The sequence below is a fragment of the Pleurodeles waltl genome, chromosome 12, assembly GCF_031143425.1.
Source record: "Pleurodeles waltl isolate 20211129_DDA chromosome 12, aPleWal1.hap1.20221129, whole genome shotgun sequence".
NCBI lineage: Eukaryota > Metazoa > Chordata > Amphibia > Caudata > Salamandridae > Pleurodeles > Pleurodeles waltl.
The window spans coordinates 639122383-639145494 of NC_090451.1; the positions used below are offsets into that span (position 1 = coordinate 639122383).

The following is a 23112-nucleotide window of genomic DNA, read 5'->3' on the forward strand; positions in this document are numbered from 1 at the left end:
ACCAGGGCTGCAGTGTGAACCGGGCGGTGCAATGTGCGGTGTCCACAGGTCATGGTGCAGGCAGCGTCGTTGTTGTTGCGGAAGCGCTGTTGTCGGTAGGCCCAAGCCAGCGTTACGGGATGGGACGGTGCTTCGTGACCCTCATGAGCGGTGTCCACAGGCCACGGTGCAGGCAAGGATGCCTAGTGACAACACTGGAGCCGATGATGCTGGCGTCGGTGGACCGGGGCTGTGGCACAGGATGGGACGGTGCTTCGTGCTCCTCACGAGCGGTGTCCACAGGCCACGGTACAGGCAGCGGTGCCGGTGTCAGCAGGAGCGACGTCGTCGGGGATGCCCAGGCTGCAGTGTGAGCAGATGACGCCAGAGTGCGGGGCCCACAGGTCGCGGTGGGAGCAGCGGCTTGGTGAAGTCGTCCGATGACAGCGTCGGTGAGACCGGGGTCGCGGTGCGAAGCGAGGCAATGCGACTCCGTGCGGCGTCAGCAGGTCACGGTGCAGGCCAGCAGCTTTGTTAGCGGCATTGCTGTAGTTTCTCCTCTTGAACAGCACAAAACGCACAGTTCCCAGTGCTGCAGGTCGAGGAAGCTGAAGTCTTTGGTGTCCCTGAGACTTCCAACAGGAGGCAAGCTCTACTCCAAGCCCTTGGAGAACTCTCTCAAGCAGGACACACAGCAAAGTTCACCCTTTGCACTCTTTTAAGGCAGAAGCAACACAGAAAAGGGACAGTACTCCTCCTCCAGCTGTTCAGCTCTTCTCCTTGGCAGAGGTTCCTCTTGATTCCAGAAAGATTCAAAAAGTCTGGGGTTTTGGGTCTTCTTCTTATACCCAGTTCTGCCTTTGAAGTTGGCAAAGCAAAGTCTCAAGTGTTTGCAAGATGCTTCCTTGTCCAGGCCAGGCCCCAGACACTCACCAGGGGGTCGGAGACCGCATTGTGTGAGGGCAGGCACAGTCCTTTCAGGTGTGAGTGACCACTTCTCACCACCCCCCCCCCCCAGCGCAGATGGCTAATCAAGATATGCAGGCTACACCCCAGCCCCCTTTGTGTCACTGTCTAGAGTAGAGGTGTGAACAGCCCACCTGTCAAACTGCCCCAGACGGGGAATCCACAAACAGGCAATCCACAAACAGGCAGAGTCACATAATGGATTAAGCAAGAAAATGCCTACTTTCTAAAAGTGGCATTTTCAAGCTAACAATCTAAAAACCAACTTCACTAAAAGATGGATTTTTAAATTGTGAGCTCAGAGACCCTCAACTCCACAATTTTATCCGCTCTCATAGAGAATCTGCGATTTAAGGATATTTAAAGGCAGCCCCCATGTTAACCTATGAGAGAGATTGGCCTTGCACAGTGAAAACCGAATTTGGCAGTATTTCACTGTTAAGACATATAAAACACACTAGTATATGTACTACCTTAAACATACACTGCACCCTGCCCATAGGGCTACCTAGGGCCTAACTTAGGGGTGCCTTACATGTAGTATAGGGGAAGGTTGAGGCCTGGCAAGTGGGTACACTTGCCAAGTCGAATTGGCAGTTTAAAATTGAACACACAGACACTGCAATGGCAGGTCTGAGTCATGTTTACAGTGCTACTAATGTGGGTGGCACAACCAGTGCTGCCGGCCCACTAGTAGCATTTGATTTACAGGTCCTGGGCACCTCTAGTGCACTTTACTAGTAAATCAAATATGCCAATCATGGATAAACCAATCAACAGTACAATTTCTATAGGGAGCACTTGCACTTTAGCAATGATTAGCAGTGGTAAAGTGCGCAGAGACAATAAACCAGCAAAAACAGACCTCTAAAAACAGGAGGATGAAGGAAAAAAGTTTGGAGATAACACTGCAAAAAAGGCCATTTCCAACAATAGAGATATTGGAAAATATAACGTCTAAAGTGTGCCCCCCAATGTGGGTGGGACCAACCATCTTTTGAACTCATTTCAAATCGGACACAGCTTCGGTCAAACTTTCAGCTGACTTGCAAGATGGGTCATCCACATGAAGATTACAGTCACCAAGTACCATAAAATTGGCATATTTTAGGACGGTCATAATGGCATTGAATAGAGTCTCCCTGAAAAGAGAGTCTGTTTTTGGGTAGCGATATACAAGGATGCCCGCGAGAGACCAGAGATCAAAAACGTCACTAAGTAGAAGCATCTTCTTTTATCAATATTAAGTTTTGGGAAGTTGCATCTTGTACAGTTAGCTACCAGTGTGAATCCTTGTTATACAAGTCACGTATAATATAGATAATTCTATATAAAGTGAACTGAGAGCCATTCGCAAAGAAATGAAATGAAAGTCCAAAGGAGTAGATGACAAGACCAACAGTTGTTATATATTGTAATGCTGGGGATCAGGGAGGACCCTTAAGAGTCCCTGCAAGAAAAAAGGATCCTGAAGGTGGAGTAGACATGAGCAAGAGCTGGTTTGACCTGAATCTTGTAGAATGATGCAAACTATGCTTCTCATGCCCACTGTGGAAAGAAGCGGAAGAGGACTGTATCACAGAAGTGGAAACTTCTAAAAGATTGAGGGCCACTTTGCAGCTGTCAGTCGGAAACATTTGGCGTTCATCAAGAGCGGCCTCCATAATGGATTAATTGCCATGGACAGGTCTGAAAACTGCTTGGATTGAGTCCCGAACATTCTATTCTGTAGGAACACGGAGCGCACATGATTGACTTTGCTTTCTGTGACCATGTGGAAATGGCAAACCAAGGATTGTGTAATAGTTTGCAAATGTAGTGGAGACTGCAGTCTTGTTTATTAGTTAATTTCCTATTTCCTGAGTTTCCACAGCCATAGAATCGGAAGGGTGAGGCAAGTGTTAATCATTCTCAGTTTTAGAAAGTAGAATCCAATTATCTTTGTACAAAAGTAATTGGAAGGATAGAAAGAGGCTTGGGTTATAAATATCTCTAGAGATGTTGAAAACATCTTTGGTTGCACTGGAAGCAAACCTAACATGGTTTTAATATTCAAACCAACATGGATCTTGAATTGCATATTAAAATTCCTTGAGAGCATGATATTAAAGTTGTTACTGAAGTCAACAAACGACCTTTGCTCTGCGTTTTTGCAGGATTTTTGGGCCGTGACCAACCCAGCTATTCATAAATGAGTTTTAGGTCGAGAAAATTTGAGGACCGGTGGAGCGGAGTTATCTGTCATGAGCTGAAAAGAATCAAATAATTAGGACGACCAGATTTGTGGAATAATATTTGAAGTACACAGCCTGAAGCATGGCAAATGAATTGTTCCAGGTCTGAGCCTGCCCTAGTAACAGGTGGGGCCCTCAATGCTCCATTGTATTCCCAGTTTGAACTTGGAGACACTGGGATTCCTATTAGCTGACAAAGACATCAACATTCACTAATATGCTACTACATTTGCCTTCAGCACAAAGCCAGGTCAAGTCATGAAACTGTCTCTTTGAAGCCTTGCAAAGCTACAATCCAGAAGTGGCTGTTCGAGCTCATCTCAAACGTAATTCGACCAGCACAGAGTTTGTTCTCTTCACCATAACCAGCAAGAGTGAGTTGGTGCAGGAATAGCTTGATACGATGAACTTCACAGCTTGCCAGCAGTGCCAAATCAATGGGTTTTCACATAGATATTAACAACAGTTTTAAGACTCACCATGCACAGAAGACCGAGAATGTCTTGCATTAGCTCTTCTGCTTTAAGAGAAGATATTCCTTCCAGGCAACATTCTGAATTGCTGTCGTAGCTCTGGTCACACCTCATCTAATGGAGACAGCATGCTATTTGCTGGCATCTCTGATACCTGTCTGACTCCTCTGTAAAGCATTCTTTCTGCAGGTGCACTTCTCTTTGAAGGACTACTGCAGTTTGATAGCATCACTTGAGCATTTGGAGACCTCCATCTTCTGCATCATCTACAAATGTGTCAGATATAGCACAGCCCTGCGTTAAAGACCAAGACCTTTTGCTGGCTAAAGTTGGGTACAATTATACATGCATGTAATTCAACATGCCTCCATCCTGTGTTTAACCACCCTGGGATAATTGAACTTTAAGCGGTAGTGCCTGTCATCCTTTTAAACACCCTCTGTCCAGTTCCCAACCGTGTGACGCTGCAACATTGGATTTGTTTAGCCGCTGTTGGTCAGACCATCAATTTAGTTTACATTGACCAAATACAGTACCATCACTGCTGAAAGGTATCATATTTTTAATGTTCAGTTCTTTCCCACTGACGTCAGGGCAAGAGTAAATGTGGAGTACTGGGGGACTTTGTTTCACACTGTTGTGTCATGGATCTTCGATTTGCGCAGGTTTGGTGAAGGTCTGCTGGGTGGCACAAACATAAAATTCCCAGTGTTCTTAATCCCTTCCATCCAGGTATCTGTTTGAAGATTTTAGGTGGATGCTCTGTCCTGGTCAGTATACTTATAATTTCCTGATGTCTTTATTTTCAGTGAAATTTTAGCTGGGGGTACGAGGTCCACTCCACATTGGTGTATTTGTTATTAGCTTTGCAGACACTAGGCGATTGACTGGGCCCACATTAAAACCTGACCTTTGGTGAGTCTGTGATCAGAGGCCCCATCCTTTCAGACAGACACATGCTCTGTTCGACATGTGACCTTCCCGTGGTAGTTCAGGAGTTAATAGATTTTGCGAGTACATTAGCCCATTTTGGTGCATAATTCTATGTTTTCATGATTCTTGAGTGACCTATATCCCAGTGGGGTGGTCTCCTGCAAGGGCGAGTAAGCAGCGGTAAATCGATTTTGAAATCACAAATAACTTAAAAGAAAATTAAGAGATAATTCCGTGTCCTGAGGTTACAAACCGGCTGCAACTGGTTTCTTATGTGTGTTTTTTTCCCTCTGCCCTTGCTATGCATGCTGGGTAAAAGTAATGATCCCCCCTCCTTGTTTTTCCTTTTGTTTCATGTAAAGTGTACAGTGATTGGCAGGGAAGTGCCCGTCGTGAGACTGAGTTTGTGCAGGTCCCCGGAGGAGGGGGTGGATGGCGGGGCCGCCTTTATTGTCCTCTCTCCATCACCGTCGTTCTGTCTCCCCTCGCATTCTTCCTGTTTTTGTTGTCCTCGCTCCCTGTCCCCACTCTTTAATTTCCTTGTCAGCCCTCGGAGACAGGCGCGGATGCCTGTGCCAGTGAGTATTCGACGGAGTAGACCTCGGAGGGCAGAGCGGGCTGCCCCCCAAGGGAATTAGGAAAGTACTGGAACGTGAATAATAGAGGGGGAATTTAGGAGCGACTTGACTGCGATTATTTGGCATGGGAGGGAGGTGGCGAGAGACTGTCGCCCTGGCATGCCGCGACCTCACTCCCCACCCTCCAGGTTTGCCCGCTTAGCCGGGTTTCAGTGGATGCCCTTCTTGCTTTTTGCCTCGCTAAAAATGGCTTATTTAGGGTAACACAATCTTTTGTCTGTGGCGCTGATGGTTTGATGTAACAGCTCGGCGGCCCCAGCCCCCGCCTCCTCCCGCACCCCTCCTCTCGTGTCAGCTCCAGGCATGCTCTGTGAATGGGCCGAGCAGCTGACGAGGGCTGCGCTGGCACGGTGCCCGGGGCTGCGAGCGCTGTGTGCAGGGACGGCGCAGGGCGCACAAAGACAAGGCCCAGAGTCTGGGCAGCGCCGGCTCTTACATAAGGAAGCACGCGTCACCCGCGCCGTGCGGGGAGGGCGGCGAGGCTGCTCCCGCGGCCTGCTGCTAATAATACCGGCCCTCCCGTGTGTGATGGAGACACGTCCATGTGTATTTTCGTGTGTCATCAAAACGCGCGTGTGTGGGCATATTGACCAAGACACACACACGTATATATATATGTGTTTTTTCATCTTCAAATAACTTGGTGATTTGCAAGAGGGCATTGCAACCAGCTATTTAGGCGCTTGAATTTTGTGAACTGGCTACCTTTCTTTCATTTATTTTTAACTCACCCTCACCTTTATGTTTAGCTAAATGTGTCCACCTTGATGGCCAGAGTGACTCGCCCGTGCTGTTATTGAACTGGGCGGGGAATGTGGCCTGTTGACAGAAGTTACCTGTGATGAAGGAGTGGAAGACACTCGGACCAACCACATCCACTGGCCGACTCTGGTAGGATACCTGCCAGGAAACACATTTATTGTCCCTGGGCCCGATGTTAGCCTTAGCCCTGCCTCTGACACACCGGCGCGCTCTGTCGAATGCGAACAGCACGTGGCAGCAAACCACACCGCCCTGAACATTCCCAGTCAGCTGGAGCGGGGCAGCGTGTCTGCCGTGGTGTTGTATTTCACGAGCTGTGAAGTTCAAGACAGCCTCTACGCTGCATCCCGGCTGGGGCCATTTTGTTCCAGCGCCATGTCATTCAGTTCTTGGAGTTCTGATTCCACCCCTCACAAGGCTCCCTCCTTCCTGTCCTTTACATCACTGCGCGTGCCTTCTTCCCTCCCCCTTTCATCCCTTAGCTGCGGAGGTTCGCGGCTCTGGTCCATTGTGTATTTAAACTTGAACTTGTGAAATGGGGTTGAAGCGTGACATTTGACTCGTGTATTGCAATGATGCAAGCTTCCCATGTGAGTATTTGATGCCCCTCATTTTATATCCGCGTTTCTTCTGTTGGACTATACTTTCGAAGCCTTTCGAATATTTCCACAAATTTAGAGTATGACAAAAGTATTGTTGGGAGGGCTCCCCATTCCTTACGCTGACACAAATAGTGTTGTATTTGGGGCTAGGAATTATCATTCACCCTGAATACGCAAGTACATGGATGTTATATTTGGAAGGGGCCTCATGCATGGCCATTGGGGTGGGTGCCCTTCCAGAGTCTGCGCTAGTACTCACCATGAGACCATTGCACACAGGAGACTTCATTTTCAGTTGTTTCTTTTTCTGTGGCATCTGAGCAGATTGGGGGTTTGCAGGGGAGCGAAGAGAGATGCGTGTTCAGCATGATAAGACGTGGGTGACTAGTCCGCCTCCACACTTGTTCCCGATGCACAGGAAACTGTATGCCTCTGGTCTTGTTGATTTGATTTTGGCTGGATATGTTGTTTGCTAGCACCTTTTGGTAGAAAACAAAGCTGCGCCCAGCAAAAGCCTTCTGTAATTAGTGGTTGTCATCTTGTTGAGCATGGCATGTAGGCGACCAATTTTGGCACATGTTTAATCATATCATGGCAAGTAAGCAACAAAATATTAGCATTTATGTTCAGAAATGATGTGTGAATTACTGATCTTTGGATCTAGGAGATTGACTTGTGGCATGTACTCCTCATAGTAGCCTGTAGACCACACAACTTTGTATTTTTTTGTCAATCATATTGTGATCTGTTTATTGTTGAATCTTGAAATTTTAGTCAGTAAGTTATAATAAATAGCACCTGGATACCCTCCAAGGAGGAAAAGTGCACTCAGCAAATTGACTTTACATAAATATTTGGGTAATTTTTGTACTGGAAAAGAGAATGTCTTCTACTCTCTCTGAATTAAACAAAGTAAACATGGTGGATTCTAACTTTTTGCTGACCTTTGGCACATGCTAGTTTCAATGGAACTGGTGGTATCACAACCATAAGAAATAATGACCTGTCAATGAACTGATGATAAAGTTGGAATCTTATCCAGACCATCGTGTTCTCCAGTTACTGCTGCCATAATGAGACCAAGCGATTTATGTTTTTTGAGGTTCGTGCAGATAGGTGTAATAAAATGGACCCTTGATGGGGTTTAAAGAATTACTCTTGGAATTTAGGCACTGTGTTGTTTTCTCTGTCTCTCTTTCTTCAGAGTTGAGAATCTATAAACTTCTCTTCACCTCTGATAGTGGGTGTTGAGATACTTGCAAACCCTTGATTGAAAAAACCTGATGGTGGTGGTGCTTTGGCTATGTGCAGTCCTCCATGTGGCAGGTTACCTATCTCTCCTAGATAATTAACCTGTTGTGTGACTAAGTGTGTGGATCCTGAAAGCCACAGCTGAGATTGGCTTTTGAATACGGCAATGGTGCTGCTGAGTTGCAAACCACAGGACCCCCTTGCGAGAAATAGCCTTCTGAGTGTCTCTGGCATCCTTCTGAATGTTTGGATTTACAGATTTTGTGCTAGGTAATACATCTTTTCCTAAGTAGTCTAACATTACTCAGTGTCTTGCCTTTTAAAAGAAAATCTTCCTTAAAAAGATATAGTGTCCTCTAAATACTGAGAAGTATGTCCTTTTTAAATCTGAGAAGATGACTGCACATGAACATACTGAAGTTATAATTGAAAATGAAAATAGTTATTAGGTCTGCACATTCGTTCCAAAGAAACACCTTTTTCCTCTCAGAAATATCAAGGAGTTTCCCTAAGGAGTTTTCTTTCAGGGAGGAATCTGGTTTAATGCAGTTTGTTTGAGGTATAAAAACAGAAGTTCTGTCATACGCTGTCCAGATGATCTAACCTGCTAAGTACCAGTTCCAGATAAAAGCAGGGATTACTGGGCCCCCATCTTCTCTCATGAAACCCAGTTGAGGAAAAGTAATCTGTTTTACTTCTATATGTTCTGTTTCTTAAATAGGGTACGTGATTTCTGGAAGTAGTAGCGACGTCGTATAATCTACAGTTTGTTCAGACTTGTCCTGAATTTCCTTTCCAAAGGGTACGTTTTCCTCACATGTTTACCTCCACTAGAAACGTGATTCACTTTGTTCTTGTGGGCTACATTATGAATCAAAAGGCCACTCAAACATAGGGGAGAAAGGGTTGCTCCACTCCTTCCACATTGTGAAAAAGCAGATGCTTTATGGCTGTCTGCACCCAAATCTAATTAATCTTAAGAGGGTTTGGTTTTCTGTTTTTGTGAGGTAGATTATAACTTGCCCTTGCAGCTTTTGGTAGCAGTTTATGAAAGTTCATCGACATTCAACATACGGTGTGCATTCTGGAAGAAAACGTTTGATTCAACAGAAAGAAAAGCCAAACTGCAAACATTCTTGGTGAAGCAAAAGCCGTAAACATATTGTGCAGTTACAAGAAAAATAAAAAAGAGGACAGGATATTCTCATGATAATTTCTAGTGAGAACAGCATATCAAATTGACCACAAAATAGCCTTCTGCCACTATCAGTATCTATAGCTTTTAAATCGGTTGAGAAAGACTAAAGTCTTCCCCTCTTTGGTTAGAAGAGTTGCTTTCAATTAGAGAGGGCTTGAGCAACTCTATGTCAAGCACTGACCAGGTAGCAGACTTCAGGTTTAAAAAAGGCAACATTTTAAGAAATCCCTTTCAGTCACATCTTGATGCTGGTCATATCTCCTTGAGTATAATTCAATTCAATTATCTTTATTCGATTTTCATATTAAAAATCATAAAAGCATACATAATATGACATTATAACACACTGTAGTTAAAAAAATTACATCAATAAATTAAAACGCCTAAAAGTTAAAAGAAATATCATCAGTTGCATATAACTCAATATAGATAAGTTCAGCTCAACACGGCCGAATCAAAGTAACCAAATTCTTCCTAAGATGAAGCACAGCCCATAACTAACTTGATATGGTACAAAAAATCTGTAGAGTGGGTAGTGATTGCAGAAACAACAAGGAAGGTTGAAATTGCTTAAGTTTTGAAATGTGTAGGATAGGTAATATAAAACGTTTCCTCAGGTCTTTGTAAATGATACAAAAGGGCAGAATATGCAGAGTGCTTTAATTGGATGAATTGCCACATAGGCATTTAGGTAAAACTTCAAACCAGTAATTTGTTGTGGGGCATGTAACAAGAGGGTGAAAAGTGTCAAGTCTAAAACTGTTCAGGACAAACATGTGGTGACAGTTGTGAATTAATTTAAGGTAGGTTTGCATGTTGTAGGTAACCAAAATCATTTGATTCTTGACAAGACTAGGCTTTGTAAGCTCTGTAGCCAATCTTCGCTCCTCATACGAAGATAAACATGCCTTTTTTAGTTCCTTCCTACTGATTTGCTGTATTGTTTTGGGGTTCTCAAAGTATTTAGCTTGGCTTAAATATAAACAGGTTTGCTTGTAAAGGTGCAGACAGTGGCGGCTCCTCTGTGTGGGTGGAGGAGCGTCCCCTCCCCCCACCAGCAGCAACCGCTGCAAACCCATTCACAAGGAAAGGGTAATAAACCATGTTTCTGATGGATACAACTACCTGTGGATTCCTCACCTTATGAATTCTCCCAATGCGCCAGCATGTGATGGAAACTTTCTTCCCAGATCTTCCTGCCGACGAGGACGTCACAATTGCACGGCTCCGCACGTGACTCCGTCTGATGTCATTGTGGCAATAAGAGGTCCTCTCCGGCGTTCTGACGTCAGTTCCCTTTTTTTCCGTGCCTTGAACCCCAACGGTTTTCTCCTAGCTCTCGAACAGCAACTGTTTTGAAGGTGTCTTATTGTACTTGTTACAATGCCTCCTCCTAATAAATCAGGTTTTAAGCGGGGGTCGTATGTCAGTTACGGACCCTCATGAAGACTGTTTATGGTGTCTTAGTTCGGACCACAACGTGGAAGGGTGCGTTTCTTGCCCCCTTTATAACCTGTGAGCCGCAACTGGGTGCAGACATTATAAGACAATTGTTAATAAACTTGCGATTCAGTGTAGTGTCGTCACAAGAGCATATCTTGTGCCATACAAGAATCGTCGGAATTCTAACCCTATCCGTTCAGAATGATATACAAAGGAGGAACAACTCGTGGGGGCTGAGCGGAGGTTCCTGAAAAAGATGTTCTCTATCAATCAAAGGGAGTGGATGCTACTGTATCCCCAAACCCCCGTCCATACAGAGCTGTTGACATACACTTGGCCTTATAGATAGTTAACATTGCATTCAAGGATCTGTTGGCAAGCTTAGTACTAAAATGTGACCGTGCTGTGGCGGGTTTCAACTTCCTGGAGTTAATATCCTATTTCCATGATCCATATGCCTCGAACAGGATCCCCAGATAACATAATGAAGAAGTGAAATTTAACTTCATGTCTCCAACCATAAAATCACAGCACTTCGAAATTCTCTGCCCACACTTCAATATAAGTGTTTTACCCTAATTGACTGTTAGGCCCAGATCCTGTATTTGACTGACAAAGCAAGTGGAGAACTGATGTAAGACCAGAGGGGTACGGCATTGTCAGCATAGAGGAGGTCTAGACCTGGATGATGGCCAATCTGAGGGAGGTCCCTACAGTTTTGCATCAAAACAATACCCAAACTATATATATAGAGTGAGCAAATAAGGAGCAAGGACACAACCCTGCCTCCCCCTGCCCATTACAAACCCACAGGTGACTTCGCCCCTGAGGCCGTAATGTACCATAGCCCGGCTCCCTGAGTACAGCTGTCCGAGGAAGGATATTATCGGAGGGTACCACGAGCTCTGTCATAATGAAGCACAGTTTACTGTGCAAGACCGATTCAAACACACTAGATAAATCTACAAATGCTAAAAACAGTTGGCCTTTCTTAATCAGAGTATACTTCCCAATTTACAGGTTGAGACTGAGCCTCTGTTCAATCGTCCCCAGGCTTCTGTAAAAAACATATAATAGATCAGAGAGTATCTCATTAATTTCTGCCCACTCTTCTAATCCAGTCAATAAAATTCGGCCTGCAACATTCACCAAGGAATTGAGATGGGAAATAGACAGATAGCAGGCTGGATTAGAGCAGTCACCTTTCTTGTAGATGGGGACGATTAAAGAATCCGATCACATGTTCAAGAAACCAGAGCTGCAGTACGTATCAGCACCAAGGTCAGAATAGGGCTCCAAAAGGGTATGTTCTCCTTAAAAAGTACAATTGGGATGCCATCTGGGCCAGGAGTTTTTCCACCCTTGCTAAATGAAAGATTACGAAGACTATGTTGGGGTTCCACAGAGTCAACTAAGTGAGCAGGCGTTGGCCCCACAGGCGGTAGACTGGGAATGGAATAGATCTGTGTAACGTGAGCCACCTAGTCAGATTCAGTAAAGACAGCCTCCAGTCTTGGGGTCCAGTCGTCCCTTAGAAGAGGACTGTTCATAACACACCAGAAGGCTGAGCAATCTTTAGTCAAGCGTACGCTTTAACTCTTTTTACCTGTCCTGCAGGACTGATTTATAATCATGTCTACACAACTTTTCTTTCCAGCTACACCTTGGGAATTTGTGCAGAACAGAGCATTTAAGGTCAAACCAGCCTTACTTATTATTGTTAGACTGACAGGCGTTCCTTAATCCCTTTGGAAATGCTAAGGAAAGCTTTCAAAATATTGTTTGCATTATAAGCATTATCTGGACAGATATTGAAGGTCTCTTTGTTCAGTGGCCAGATTTTCAAAGAAATTGGTCTGGTTAACCTGGGACTACCATAATGAAATGCTGTACGTAGCGTGTGGCTATTTCGATGTTAAATACTATGCACTCAGTATCGATCTTCGCCTGACTCCTCAAGCAACTGAAGTTAATATTAACACTCTTCAGATAGTGGTAACTCAATAAAATAGTATGTGCAAGTAAAATTAGATAACAGTGCATTGAGTCTATAGGAGGACAAAATATAACCAAGAACGATGTTGTCCCCTCTTCAGCTAAATGTACAACTGAATGGAACAGGAGGGATGCAGTGTTTGTTCAAAAAGACAAGGCCATATTTAAACAGCAGCTTGTTCACTTTGGCACCATAGCTGGTGTACATGAAATGGGATTGATCGATTTAGTGAATGTCCATCAAACCACAAACCTTTTTGGATGGAAGGGTGCATAAATATATGCTGAAGTCGCCACATCAGAGTATAGAGACTTCCTTTTTTACACAACAGCATGTAAATATGAGGCCACGATACAATTGAGAAAGAACAATCGGTATATGACTCAGTAATTGTTATAAAAATTACCCAACGCAAAGGTATAATAATTATCAGAAATTTCAATGACGATAATGTGATAGTACATAGTAGTGGTCACAGTTTTTATGTGTGGAAACAGCAAATAAATGGAAACAAAAATACATAAACTGCCCGTCGCTCTACTAAGCCTAGGTGGCACAGCGGGTAAATTAAATGTTCTATAACCATTAATTTATACAGACTCAACTGCCCAGATCTCCTGAAACCATAAAATGTGGAAGTCTGTTACCAAATCTATTCATTCTTGAATAGAAACCTTAGCACGTAGACCTGCCACATTTCAAAATATAGCAATACAGGTCAATTGATGCTCAAGTTAGCCAGACTAGTTGAAGAGGGCGATGGATGAAGACTTGTCAGAACAGAATAGTCATTTGGACTAGGTAAAGGACCCCCAATCATTGGAGGCAAGCCATCACTGGGTAGGTCAGCCTCCATGGGCTTGACCGTGAGTCAGCCTACTCCATCTAGTGCTGCTAAGGCAGCAAAACAATTATAGGCTGAGATGGCAGAGTGACATTTTGGTAAATGAGCAGGGGTTGGCCAGGGAAGCAAACTTGTCCAGGTGAAGATAGTCAAAGGGCAAAAAATTGAGGTAGAATTAGAATGGGTGCAAAGGAGGGGGCAGAAAATTCTCAAGCCACTGATGGGCTCAGAAGGGCCCGTTCTTGACCCAGTTTTCGCTTGGTACATACCCAGCTGATGCTGCGTATGCACAAGATGTTACCTGAAGGTGGGGGAAATTTATATGAGAAGGAACACAAAACGATTCCATTTCAGAGACACTTTCTCAACTAGGCCAACTGGACAAGTGCTTTAAGCCTAGTAAGAGGCAAAAGAAGCTTGAAGATCATAAAGGTGAACTTGCCGTCTTCTTGAACTCTTACCACTATGGACATCAACACTTAAAACCTCATATGTTAGCAGTCCCAGACATGTGATCATCCTGCAGAGTTTTTGCTAGCTTGCAAGGGATGTCAGATGGCTTGCACAGAGATTTCCAGGCCAGAGGTTTTAGCTAGATCCAGCATTTTATTTTCTTTGGCAGCCACCACTTATTTCGCCAACAAGCTTGACACAACTTGTGTTCACTGCAATCACAAGCTGCCTAGTCAACAAAGCTTACTGAAAGGCATAAGGATTATCTGCTTCTTGCATTGATTGCTCAGTCTCCAAAAAAAGTGACAAGAACAGGCCGTTGATTAAAATACCAAGGATGAAGAGGATAAGGAACATGGCTATAATAGTGATGGTTATGAAGAGTAATCGGAGGCTGATGATCGTGCTGAACATAAATGGGAAGAGTATGGTACTTGAGAAAGGGTGTTAAGAAACTCATCTCAGTCCTCCGCCTTTAGAAGAAATCGCAATATTTCATTCTTTTGTGGAAAAGGCCTCATCAAAATTTGCCATCCACAAAACTGAAAAAGGAAAGAAATGATTCCTGTACGATTTTAATGAAAGTCTTGCAGTAAGATCAGAATCGTCCCATAGTAGAATGTATGTCCGAAGAAAGGTCTCTTCGGCTATACGAAAAAAGGCACTATCATAGAGACTTCAAAAGTAGTATGAAGTACCTCAGAAATGTTATAACTGTGTTTTAGCAGAACCTTCAAGTCAGACCATGTCATATCAGATGTCCCCAGAGACAGTCAAAATGGTATTCGCCATCAGGTAATGTTTTTTTGTATAGACGCTCAGAAACACCGTTTTACTAACTGAGTCCTTTCCACCGCCTTGAGGAAAATAGTTACTGTGGAAAAAGTCCAGTGTTGCCTTCAGCAGAAAACAGGACCAGGCTAACACACTTCACAGTAAAAGGCGTGCCTCTTTTCTCCATTTTACATATGTTTTAATTGTTATTGTCTTTAGTTTTGGTTTTACTCTAGGTCGCTATAGGGTGTGTGGAAGCACCCCTTCCAAACAATAAACAGCTCTCCGTAAAAGTATTGTGGATTACATATTTATTGTGCATGTGTCTCAGAAGAAAGCATTTTAATATTCAAAGCTTCTGTTCTTAAAACAAGGATAAGGTTTTTAAATTCATCCTAATTCAAAGTGCCCTCTTGAAATAACTCCTGCTTTTGAAAATCCCGACACAAGTATGAAATTACTAGAAAGGTGAAAACATCTTTGCGACCAAGTGGGAATGATTTTCTACACTTTTTCAAATACATTTATATACGCAGGGATTTTGTTCTCTGCAAATATATGTTCCCCAGTATCAGCTGGTGATGTTAGCAGTATCTGGGAAACACCCTTATCTATTTAGTATCTGAAATCAGTAATGTGTTTTTTGCAGGCTGCTGGGAGACATATTAAACTCCGTGCTCAGTCTTGTAATATATTGATCTGGTTGAGCTATAAAAGTGAAATTCTTGAAATCCATAAATTCAGCAGTTTATATGACTTTTGTAGGACGTGTGGAAAAGAAAAAGTTACACAGAACATTTCACGACCGTCCATTGGCCCTGCTTGCAATGAAGCTTGGAATTCCTCAGCCATTCTTAGCAGATGCATTAGGCAAATGTGGCATGATAATGAACTTGTACTAGACACTTCACTAGAGGACAAAGGTGGGCATGAAAGTCCTCTTGTGTAATTGCCATATAGCTTCGTGTTCATTCTTGAAATAGCCATTGACATTACCAACTCTGGTTTCTAACAGGTATTCAGTGATGCAGAACTATAGAGACAAGGACGGTTGTCCTAAAGCTTTCATATAAGAAGTGCTAACCCTACACCCCGAACATATCTTTTAGTTGGAATACTTTTTTTCTGTAAGCATATAGATGATAACTTGTAATCGATAAAGGGCCAAATGTTAGAGCACACGCAGCACCTAGTAGGACATGCCATACCAAGCTGAGCAACCTTTCTGTTAATCGTGCTTTTAGGAAAATTACTCTTGCCAAGGATACCATCAAAGAGGTTAAATTGTCAGCTGGATAAACGTAGGGGACACATTCAACACCAGATTCCAGGGTTCGTCCAGGAGACACTGATTATCTCTTTTCCATCGTGCTTTTGTTTATCATGCTTTTAAGTCCAACATCTAGAAGCGTGGAGGTAATTAACAGTTGGTCATTCACTCTAGCTCATTGGAATGCCTCTGCCAAATTTCCAACCTCCCAAAAAACAAGAAATGCACATGCATCTCAAGTTCCCGGAAGAAGAGATTCTACTCAAGCTTGTGAAAATATCAATAGGAAAAGTATCAACTAATCAGGGAAACAAAGGAATCTACTTAAGTTACTTTCAACTAAAGCAAAATCGGAGAAGTTGAGGACCATCTTAGATCTGCCACCTTTGAGCAAATCCCTGAAAAGACGGTTCTTCTGAATGAAAGCTCTTAGCTCCTTGTACCCCTCGATCCGGAGCATCAAAAGTGCATTTGCAATAAATGAACAACACAACTAGGTTTGAATGTTTCCTTTTTTGCCTCAGATTGGCACTTGGATAGATTTGACACATGAAGCCCCAGTTTTAGTGCACCTATGGCACTAAAAAGCACTTTGTTCTCCTTATTTGGACTGGTTGCAAAAAGCATTATGATCCGTCTTTACAGGAAGCATGAAGAGCAACAAAGAATGCCCACGATATTCTACTGCAATGAGGCTTTCCCTTAAAATGCAAAGATGTCCTTCTATTACGTGGAATTTTGGGGATAACCCTACAAAAAGATTGAGACAAAGATGTTCCATTCAGACAACCCAAAAAGGAAATATGTGTTTATAATTGCAGTGATCTAGGTGTAAATGGATAAGGCTTTACTTATCTATTGTTGGGACTTTAGTCCATTAATGTCAGAGTGCTATTTACCCACTTGGCTGGTCTGTTTGCCACATCCAGTAGTAGCAAGTCATTGGACTACAAAGTACAAGTGACTAAGACAGTGACATCGGCCCATTAGTAGTAGCTTTGTGATCATAATCTTGGCATCTGTCTTTCTTCCCATCTCTCAGAGCTACCGGTGGTGTTTACGACAGACTTCTCCCTTAAAAGTGTGGGCAGCCACCTTCAGGTTTTATCTGCGAGAAGAACATGAGTCACGTCAAGAATGGGAAATTCACTTAAATGTACTGGATTTGAGATTAAAATGTTTCGTTCTGTAAACATTTCTACCTCTTATTCTCCTCTGTTTACTGTTGACCTCATGTTCTACATAATGAAAAGGTGGCACAGAGGCATGTTCGTGTAGTATGCGAGTACAGAATCGTGAAATGTATATTCGTAGAACATTTCCCTGGTTTATAAAGATTGCTAGCAGACAGGTTCAGCAGGGGCCAGAGTGTATCCCACTGGACAGCAGCTTCACCAAGCCTTTCATGGATGAGATATGCCTTACCTGACCTCCTCTACTGCCCGCTTGAACGAGCGGGTATTCCTGTTATTTGGAAGACTCATCTTCATGGGGAGAAAGACTACTGAACTTAATAGATCTAATAATTTCAGTCTTCAGCTAGTGCTGATCTCTGTAGAAGATCTGACCAGCTCTGTTTCTCTAAGTTCGTTAACCAAAGGCCAATCAGTTTCTACACAACGCTGTCTTTGCTTGTTGGATTGGAACCTGCTGCACTGCTTGTCACATCAGGGAGGATCTCCGCACAGAATACTGCACGGGCAGCAGGGTCCAGGGTCGAGGTTGTCCCCCTTCAAGATTCGTTACGCCACTGCTTGCAGGCAGGAAGGTGCACAGCCTGCCTGTTCTGTGGCAGTAGTTACCTGATGCAGGGCCGGCACCCTCTTCCGCCTGTCTCCGCTGAGCCTGCAGGCTGTGTCTTAGTCCCTTCGGTGGTCTTAGTCCCCTGCGCCTCGCTGAGGAGCAGCAGGAGAGCTCCCTTCCTAAGGCTACCTATCTGCGGAATGCTTTGCAATCAGCCAGAGACACGGTTCACTGTCGCTGATTGTGAAGTTTGCTGATAATAGGATAATTTTTAAATGCATAATTTACGCTCTTGCTAAGTACATACTCGGCGATCCCCAGCCGGAATGTAAACTCAAATTACCAGCCCGGCTGCCGCCAGCTCCGTCCTCGCCCATCTTTCTTGTGTCGGGGCTCAGACGGCACGTCAGGAGCCCGGTGTTTGTCGCGACGTACCTGGACTTTCAGGGTGGCGGGGAGCAGCTCTGTTGGATTACAGGCCGAGATGTACATTGAAGGGCGATGTGCACTGAGCTTGTCCAATGGGAAGCGGTGATCTCTTGTTTTCTTACCTCCGGCGGATGCAGAGTATTCCCGTCGCATTTCTTTGGCGGCCTCAGGTGTTGGCACCATATCTGCTTTTTCTGAAATGGAAACAACTCGGTCGATGCACCTCCATCCACACGTGTACAACTTCTATCCTGCCCTGCCGTGCCGTCTATAGGCACCCCTCACCCTGTGCGTAGCTCTGGCAGTGTCCTGGGCGGGCCTTAAGATTTCAGTGCACGTTCCGACTTACACATCTCTGGCAGTGCGTCTCTGTCTTTTTTTTTGTTTGTTTTTTAAACCTGTTCTCTATACTCCACAAAGACTCTCCTTCCCTTTCGAAGCTCTGCCATTGTACCTCAATTATGATGACTTACAATATCCACAGCGAGAACAGCTCCATAGCCACATAGCACTCTTTTAAGGTAACTCTAGCCTCATGGACACCTCCCTGCTCGTCCATTGGACCACTCGACACAGATGGCTCTGCCAGTTCACCTCCATTGTGACTTACAGATCCCTCTTTTACTCCACTGCAAGGGGCCATCTCCGTGCACTTAGGGCCCCCTAGAAGACTTCAGCCATCTGACTTACAGCATCATCGGTCAATCAACTACAACCTCAACGTCATGGACGCAGATCTATAAGTGTCTGCTGAATGGCCACATCCCCACCATTTAGTTAAAGGCCCCTTTAATGTTGGAAAGGCTTCTCTGCCTGAAGGGTAGGTCAGAAACTCAAAGGGTGGTCAACCCGAGCTTCTCGGCTTTCAGGTAAGGTGAAATGCGTCTGCCATTCCTGAACATCTTTGCCCACTTTTACTGGAGTGACTGTTGAAGTTTCTTGCTCAGACACTGACAAACTGGAATTTCTGATTTTTTTGTGGTTGCGGTGATTTTCTGACCTATTTTAGTTAGTGTTTTTTACGCCAACCCAACGGATGTAACTTTTCAGTTGCACAACAATCTTGATCGTCCTTTCTTGTTCTGTAGATCGACATACAATACTACTTCTGGGTCTCCTGTCTGCTTGCAGCCTGGCTACAGAGTAAATCTAATATGAAAGTATATGATCTTAGCTTTCATTCGTTTAATGACCTCCTAAAGGTGAAACGCTCAGTTGGGCCTGGCTGATACTTGATTCCGTGAATTAGTTTGCACAGACATTTATCGGCGGATGCAGTAACCGACCACACTACATTACCCTGGTCTCCGTACATGTATGTGAATTAACTTTCAGATGTGTATTGCTAGTTTTGATTTCTCATACGCAGCTGCTAGCTATGTTTTTGTACCATGTAAATAAAGATCAGTGGAGCCAAGTAAGGATCACGGCGCTGTGCACCCTGAAAACAGTAACCATCTCCCGGGTAGAAACACTGAGATGTAAACCCAAGTATCAGTGACACCTCGGTGCCTCTCTGTGGGGTCTCGACTGTCCAGGAGGGCCCGCACTCCCCGAGGCCTGGCTCGGTATCCCCGGGAGGGCCAGGCCTGGGGTCTGATTCTGCACAACGCCGGGGCCACCTCCGCAGCTGCGCCTCGTGGCGGGCGCCGGGGTCGCGCGGGATCCAGTTCTGGTTTCCCCCGTGCCAGCGTGCATTGTGGCAGCGTTTGTCTGGCTGCCAGGTCACGTGAGGCGGCGGATTCCTGTGCACACGGGCGCTGGGAAGGTTGGGAGCGAGGATCGCCCAAGGTGCCGTCCGCTGTCATGTGTAAGATGGTGGCTGGCGTCTTCCAGGGGGCACCGGAGCGGCCGGCCGCGGGCTGCCTCCCACCGACGCTCTGAGGAGAGCGGCCCCGCGCGAGAAGGCGGCATCGGCGCGCGCCGTGCATTTGTAAGTGTGCCTGCGTTCATAATGCTCCTTCTGTTGATCGTCTCTGGCTCGCCTCCCACCTGACTCCTTGCACACTCCATCTTAATGCACTTCCCCCACCGGGTGGGGACACTGGAAGTCGCTCTTGGAATCGACCGCGGTGTCCCGTCCCTTGGCCACCAAATCCCATTTCCTTTTCAAAATGCACGCTTCTGTCCAGTGACGAACGCGACCGTTCGTTCCATAAGCATTATTTTTTTTACAAGATCACAACAGCAGATGGCTCCTCCCCCTTCTTTCACATCTCAGTCATTTTAGATGGTAGCTTTCTTTCTCGCACATGCCCACATCCTTACAGCTCCCAGAGAGTACAGAAGTACCCAATGGAAACGTTTAGAAAGTTATTCCGTGAATTTATCATTTCATATTTTGCGCTTTGCAAGTGTCAGTTAAGAATATCACTTTTCTCCGCGTGCCGTTGGTTGGTATATTTCAACCTTTCTTTTTTGCCTCTTCCTTTGGCGATCCACCCATTTACTTTATTGTCGGAATAATGCATGTCCCAACGTTCATCTTCTTGTGTACACCTTGCACAGTGCGTTCTTACACTTTGGCACAGAGGTGGCACTGCAGTGATACTAGCTAGAGCCTTCTTCTCTAGAATGTGCTTTAAATTGAGGTGCTAATCTGCTTTAGGGGGTCTGCTCAGCGTGTTCGGCTTGGCCTGCCCCCATTGAAGCAGGACCAATGCCTATTTGCATATGGCTGATTCCTGTCTGAGGTGATGTGAGCTGGGATGGTGAGAAAAATAATAGAATGGGTTGCAGCCCGGTAATTGCCAGTGACTGAGATTAATTCAGATTACAGTTTTTTTCCTCAGTCTACGTTATGGTGAGGCAGTAGTGGTACAGACATTCTGCCTTGATCCCTTTGCAAGCTGCCATGATTGCTCTGCTGCAGAGGGGTTGCAGTGAAAGATCTGGGCCTACCTCCCTGGCACTCTTCAAGGTGCTGCACTCGCAAACTGCAACGAGATTGCAGTGCAGTGCTACTTTTTAGGGTCTTCTTCCCAGGGACTGTTAAACCTATGTTCACCATGCAGTAGGTCGCAGTACAGTGGTGCAATTCAGTAGGAGCCTGCCTCATGAGGCCTTTTGAAGCTATGGTGGTCACACTCTGCTTTACGGAGTCATACGCTGGTGTTGCGGGTCTGGGATGTGCAGTGAGATACTGTTGAAGTTAACAGGCTCACACTTCTTTGTTAACAGGAGTGATACGCACCCGAACACTTCCCCAGTGAAGTAGTAAAGCTTCTTTGACCTCACAGCTCCAGGCTAGGGGGTGCACTTCAATGGTAAAGTCCAAGGACTCCCTCTTGGAGGCAAAAAGTGTTGCTAGGGACTTCAGTGGTAAACACCAGTACTCTTATTGGGTCTGCTGAGACAACTTTGCTTGCACTAAGTTTGCAGTATTCCAGTTCACCACCCCTGTAATTCATCTCTGCTGCTCATGATTTTCATTGAAGGCTTGGTGTCATTTTTTTGGGGTTGTACAGAAAATGGACATCTCCCTATAAAAATGCTGCTTCTCCGCCCCTGCCACAGCATTGCCTTGCCCTTGTACAGAAACAGTGCCTCAGCTTCACATGTACAGCGGTGTATCACCGCCTCTCTGGAGGTGCAGGTTAGGGCTGTACAGTGGTGGCACCTCAACGTCTGTGGAGGTGGGCTCCTGGCTGTACAGCAGTGGAATCACAGTCTCTGGGGGTGGGCCTTCGAGCTGAACCGAGGTGACTTTGCAGAGGTGGGGTTTTATTGAGCACACTGTTAGCCTCTCAGACTCTGCGGGGTTGGAGCCTTGACATGTATGACTAGAGTGTCTCAGCCATAGAGAGTTGATATCTAGGTCTCCAAAAAAGGTAGCGTTTCAGTGTCTGTAGCTGTAATATGTCAAACTTTCTATGGATGGTGTGTTGGCCTGTCATGAGATGCAGGGTCGACCTTAACATATGTGGCATCTTAGCCTTTGAAACAGTGATGGATCAACTTATTAAACAAGCATTGGGAATGCCAATAGGCTTGATTGTAAAGGAACTGTTGTATGCTAATGTGAAACATGGGAATAGATAGGTATTTGTGTGGAAGGGAGGAACTGTAGAATGATGTTGTAGGTCAAAAGATCAGATGACCCTTGGCAGAGCTACACAGCCATGTTGGTTAATGATTGCTCGCCTCCCATCTAGGCTACTGCCAGAGGATAACTCCATAAATTAGCTGGTTATCTAACACACCTTAATAATTTCACAATGTCGCATGTGTGCAGCTCATGTAGTTGGATAAATAAAAAAAATGATCAGACTGTATAAAAGGCAAGCACCATTTTTGTGGAAGCAGTCTACTGCCCAATCAAAACATGTACTCCTGGCTCCCAACACGAGGGTGGAGGCAAAGTCCTTTTCTAGTGATATTCACATTATTGTGCAGCGACAGCTGAGCTGTCAAGCCAGACCATAAAAAAGTGGCATTTTGTCCTCAGCAGAGATGGTGCCATGGCCTGAACAAATGTGACATTGCAGCCTGTTTTCCAGTGGAAAGTGTTTCTGTCTGTGGCAGAGCCTTTTGAGAATGAGGGTGTTAGGGGAGGTACTTCCTGTGTTCTCATATATGTTCTCCCTGTACTGCCTATCTTTCTCTCCTTCCACATGTTCTTGTGTAGGAGACCTGAAGTGACCTAGGTTTAACAGGGGTCCTCACACTTGGAGTGCCTGGATTATAAGGGTGCATGGGTGAAATATAAATCTAAGGCCATCGACTTGTACAAGGGTGGGTTTCTTCAAACCCCCATTGTGATTGTGTATGGTGGGGTGTTGGAAATGGCCCTTTTTGCAGGGTTATCGCCAAACATTTTGCCTTCTAACTCCTATTTTTTTTAGGTCTGTTTTTGCTAGTTTATTGTCTCTGCGCTCTTTACCACTGCTAATCAGTGCTAAAGTGCAAGTGCTCCCTATAGAAATTGTACTATTGATTGGTTTATCCATGATTGGCATATTTGAATTACTAGTAAAGTGCACTAGAGGTTCCCAGGGCCTGTATATCAAATGCTACTGGTGGGCCTGCAGCACTGGTTGTGCCACCCATATTAGTAGCCAGGTAAACATGACTCAGACCTGCCATTGCAGTGTCTGTGTGTGCAGTTTTAAACTTCCAATTCGA

General features: G+C 44.8%; 1 protein-coding gene across 7 annotated transcripts in view; it reads left to right on the top strand.

The window, feature by feature from the left end:
* GATAD2B (GATA zinc finger domain containing 2B) overlaps positions 1–23112 on the top strand; it is a 269461-nt gene that overhangs the window by 85964 nt on the left and 160385 nt on the right. For 2 of the 7 annotated variants that reach the window (XM_069218175.1, XM_069218176.1), the window contains exon 1: positions 4976–5163. The exons of 2 other annotated variants lie outside the window; for them this stretch is intronic. In XM_069218175.1, the coding sequence (XP_069074276.1) occupies positions 5018–5163 (146 nt within the window). In that variant the 5' untranslated portion in view covers positions 4976–5017. Of the gene's footprint in view, positions 1–4975; positions 5164–6495; positions 6576–19701; positions 19922–23112 lie in introns of those variants that run through there. 3 more of the 7 variants (XM_069218180.1, XM_069218184.1, XM_069218182.1) reach the window with 3 other exon arrangements.